A 4,071-nucleotide genomic window follows, 5' to 3' on the forward strand; every position below is an offset into this window, starting at 1 on the left:
TGAACTTTAACTCCAAATATTATACAGAAAAGAAGAAGAGAGACTTTAGAAAGCCATTTTGAAGTGATTCGTTTACGTTCTAAGTGCTTGTTCATAAGTGATTATTTGAAGTGACAATCGATTTTCTAGAAAATGTAAGGTTAAAAAAATTATAAATCCACGTATAAAATTATTTAATTGAAAGATTGTGCAATTAAAAATTAGTTCAAAAAAAGTGGTTTTCAAAAAGGACGTATTTGATTTAATTCTTTAAAAAGTCATCGTGCAGGTAAAATATCAATACTTACAAATATCGCAAGAACTCGTGCATAAAAAAATAGCCCCGATCCGATACCTCAATAAGACAATAACCAGAAATCATTCAACATTTCTCGTCCAAATTCTCATTTCATAATTTTTTTGTAAACCATATAGTAGTATAAATTACAACACGCAAGAAATATTTCATCCCTCTCTTATTCTCAAATCGCAGAAAATTTAGGTCCAAAAGAAGAAAAGTAAATCGGTAGAACATGAAGTTTCCGTCCAGGTTACACAGCAGAAAACGAGATCAAACAAACCAACCATAATCAGAAGACGTCTGCTGATGATGAAGTCCCGGTAACCTGCAGAGGATTAGTTTTCCAATCAACAATCTCGATGCAATGGCCGTCTCTAACTCCACCCACGGCCAGTGGACTCGTCCCACAGCTTGAAGTTTCGGTATAAACCAGTTTTTTGCCAGCAACAGTCTTCAGCCGATACCTTTCTGCCCTAGAACCGATAACCTGTCCTAGAATTGACGCTGCAATGGTAAATGCCATGGCCGTCTTAGGCATTAACACGGATTTCCTAAGCATACCTATGAATGGCACGGCTGCATGGACGGCAGCAAACCAAGAGGGAGAGAATTTTTCAGTGTGTTCTCGCCATATTCCTAAAGGTATATTCGCTGCCATGCCTAAAACGCCAATGACGAATACCTTTGCAGGCAGCGGCTGCGGTCGAAGGTTTTTGGCAAAAGCAGTTTTTGATATAGCACTCCTAGCTGCAACTATTGCTGGAGGGCACCTAAATTTCATGCCGGGAGGAGGCTGAAGAGCCTTAGCTACAAGAGGAAGGACGTGACTCACAGCTCGATATGACTTTGCAATCGGGCAATTGCCACTTTGCAACCACTCATCGCTCATTGCCTCGTGCTCTGATTTTCTACCCTGAAAGAATAGAATAATATTTTGTATAACCATCAGCATCAGTAGTTTGTACGCCATAGTATGATACAGTTATGAACTTTTCTACAAAACCGTATAGAGTTTACCAGTGAACTCCAGAAACTTGGGAATTAGATATGTTACCGATAAAGCAGGAACTAATTCTTTAGTCACGAATTAAGTTTCGGACTAGTTACTTGAAACAGAAGTTGTCAATTACCTCTGAAGAAGACTCCTTTTTGGACGATTTGGATTTCTTATTTTTATTCTTCCACTTCTCAGAAAATGCATCAAACCCAAAAGGCCCCCCAGGACCAAACGATGAGAGACTGATAGAGGCTGCCTTTGCTGCCAAGGGATTGAAGTGTGCTGGTGCTGGTTCAGAACGAGACTTCTCGATATCGACAAATGATTTTCCAGTCAGAGGGACTACACCATTTTGCCCATGAAAAAGTCTGAATGCCATATCAAAATTGGGGCCATCCTCAAATATTGGACCTTTCCTGTCTTGAATCTGACACGAGCAAGACAAAATTCCACAAGGGAGCTTATCAGTGTAACATGTTTTGAAAATCAGCAAGCCTAATCAGAACAGGATTGGACTTTTTTCATTGTTAACCATGTCCAACATTAAAGAATTCACTCTACCAAACAAGCCACACATAGGATATGCAAACAAATATACAACTTACTGGCATTGGAAAAGCCATTGGTGTTGAAAAGGAGAAGTTGGTGGGTTCATTGATGTTCCGCAAAAAGGGACACCTAACAATGCCCTGATCTAACGGAGAAGATTCCTCTTTCAAGTCCCTCAAGAAAAACTCCATTCTCGTATAAAAACCTGCACAAGAATGACACATTTTAAACAACAGTTTGTGACACGGGACTTTAATTAAAAGAAAAAAAGCTAAGAAATAGATCCTGTCAAAACTAGCAATATGAAAGACATAAACAGATATAAATGAACACGTATTAAAGCCAAATAAAACTATAGCCCAAATTTAACAATTTCCTTGGATAAACGAGATTGAAGAGAAACTAAATGGAGACAAAATATTGAGAAAAATACAGATATTGTATGCCTCAAAATGGAGATAAAATCCTTCATATACTACAAGTAAGATGCTTTAAAATTGTGAGAATAACTTTTATCATATATTTTTCCGAACACTAATTGGACCAGAAATTTGAAAAAGATAAGCACCAAAGCTGAAGAACAAAAAGAATAATTTCAATCCTAGGTATTTGCATTCTTAAAATAACTAGAGAACTAATATCTCCAAAATTCAACAGAAACGAAGATATTTATATAACCACATGATGAAAACTGGAATTAACTTCTTGAAAATTCGAAAAGTAAAGCCATATAGATTGATAAAAAACATGCAAATCATATTACGCTGCTGACTCATTTTTAATTACTAGCAAGAAGTGTAGCAACAGGAAATCCATATACATCGATGGAGATTCAAAAGCTCCTAGAAGCCACCTGAATAAGAAACACTGCTGAAATAACAAAACCCCTTTGACTTGGAGAAATCCAGTAATTTTCACCAAACTTACATGCTTAACCTAATTTCTCGACAATTTCTTTAATCCCACATTGGCTATATTAATTTCCTGGTTCAGGTGCCAAATCATAGCCCAAAAACCCCATTTACATTTCCTTTTCCTTTCTAATTTCCATTGAACTACGGGTGAAAATTCAATATAAAAAGACATATATAAACAGAAATTGCATACATCTTAATATGAATAGACCCATATCAAGAGTCCCAACTACAAAGAAAAATTGAAAATAAGTAAAAAGGCAGATTTTTTCCGAGTTGACCCTTAAAAGAATTAGAATTCAAGACTTTTATTCTGCAGCACAAATCACAAGTCTTTCCACAACATCATCAGAACAATCATCAACAAACAAAACCCAAAAAAAATGAGAAAAACTCAAACATTTGATTAATACATACACATATATAAAGGGGTCGAGAATAAGATAAGTCCCTACCTTGGGAATTATGCAGGGTTGAACAAAAAAGGGAGATATGATCCAAAACCTTGAGCAATTTGAGATCTTGAGAGAGGAGAAAAATAAAATGAAATGAAAAATGGAGTAGGTGAGACAATAGGAAATTAGTTGGGAAGGAAAGGAATAAAAGAGGGTATTTTTCTAGAGAGAAGGGAAAGTAGATAAAATTGCTGTGCTGACCACAAGCCAGGTACAAGATAAGTCGCACACGATGCACACGCCGATTTTGATTTCGGACATGGGGTTTGGTTTACCGTATGCTTATATTGATTTCAATTTATGCGATTTTTTGGCCTTTTGTGTACGTGAAGAAAAGGGAAAGCTTTCAGCAAAATAAAGGGAAAGAAAAACAGTCACAGTCACGATTAATTAGGTGATTTTATGCGAATTTCATTGAATAAGAATCAAGACAATCATATAAACAGATGTAGAAGAAATAATAAAAGTGAAGTAAGCAAAAATAATTTCCATGGATAATGATTTGGTGACGTTGTTTAAAAATAATCAAATGTAAAAGTCGATGATTACTTATTTAATTAATTTATAAATTTTAGAAGATGTTTGGATCTCATTTTTATTGATGAATGCATTTTTGAAATAGTAGACTAATGAAAAATATGTGATTAAAAAATAAGAAAAATTTTAAATTTGCATGTAATATTATTTTATTAAAAAAGTATGGTTGAAAATAAGAAAATGAAAAATGTGTTTTGAAGATAATGGGGATCGAACAAATGCTTAGCCCCTGTTTGAGCCCTATTTTTTCAAATTTCATTTTCAACTAGAAGTGGACATGGTTCCATGTTGTTTTAGTTCCAAGAGAATTGAATCGAACCATGAACCAACAATTTTTTT

The 4,071-nt window shown here is 35.1% G+C and overlaps 1 protein-coding gene across 1 annotated transcript; it reads right to left on the reverse strand.

Annotated features, from left to right (window-relative positions):
- Positions 1 to 355: 355 nt before the first annotated feature.
- Positions 356 to 3,434, reverse strand: LOC111381678. Its single transcript, XM_023005514.1, has 4 exons — positions 3,196 to 3,434; positions 1,883 to 2,031; positions 1,411 to 1,704; positions 356 to 1,193 (listed from the first exon to the last, which is right to left on the reverse strand). Exons 2-4 carry the CDS (start codon positions 2,015 to 2,017, stop codon positions 570 to 572), a joined length of 1,053 nt encoding a protein of 350 aa, XP_022861282.1. The 5' UTR covers positions 2,018 to 2,031; positions 3,196 to 3,434; the 3' UTR covers positions 356 to 569.
- Positions 3,435 to 4,071: the final 637 nt, after the last annotated feature.

The sequence above is a fragment of the Olea europaea genome, chromosome 1, assembly GCF_002742605.1.
Source record: "Olea europaea var. sylvestris chromosome 1, O_europaea_v1, whole genome shotgun sequence".
Taxonomy (NCBI): Eukaryota; Viridiplantae; Streptophyta; class Magnoliopsida; order Lamiales; family Oleaceae; genus Olea; species Olea europaea.

Coding starts and splice junctions, on each gene's coding strand:
- LOC111381678 (XM_023005514.1), bottom strand. CDS start 2,017: ATGGAGTTTTTCTTGAGGGACTTGAAAGAGGAATCTTCTCCGTTAGAT. Junction 1,705..1,882: donor CAATGGCTTTTCCAATGCCA/GTAAGTTGTATA, acceptor TGCTCGTGTCAG/ATTCAAGACAGGAAAGGTCC. Junction 1,194..1,410: donor AAAAGGAGTCTTCTTCAGAG/GTAATTGACAAC, acceptor CTATTCTTTCAG/GGTAGAAAATCAGAGCACGA.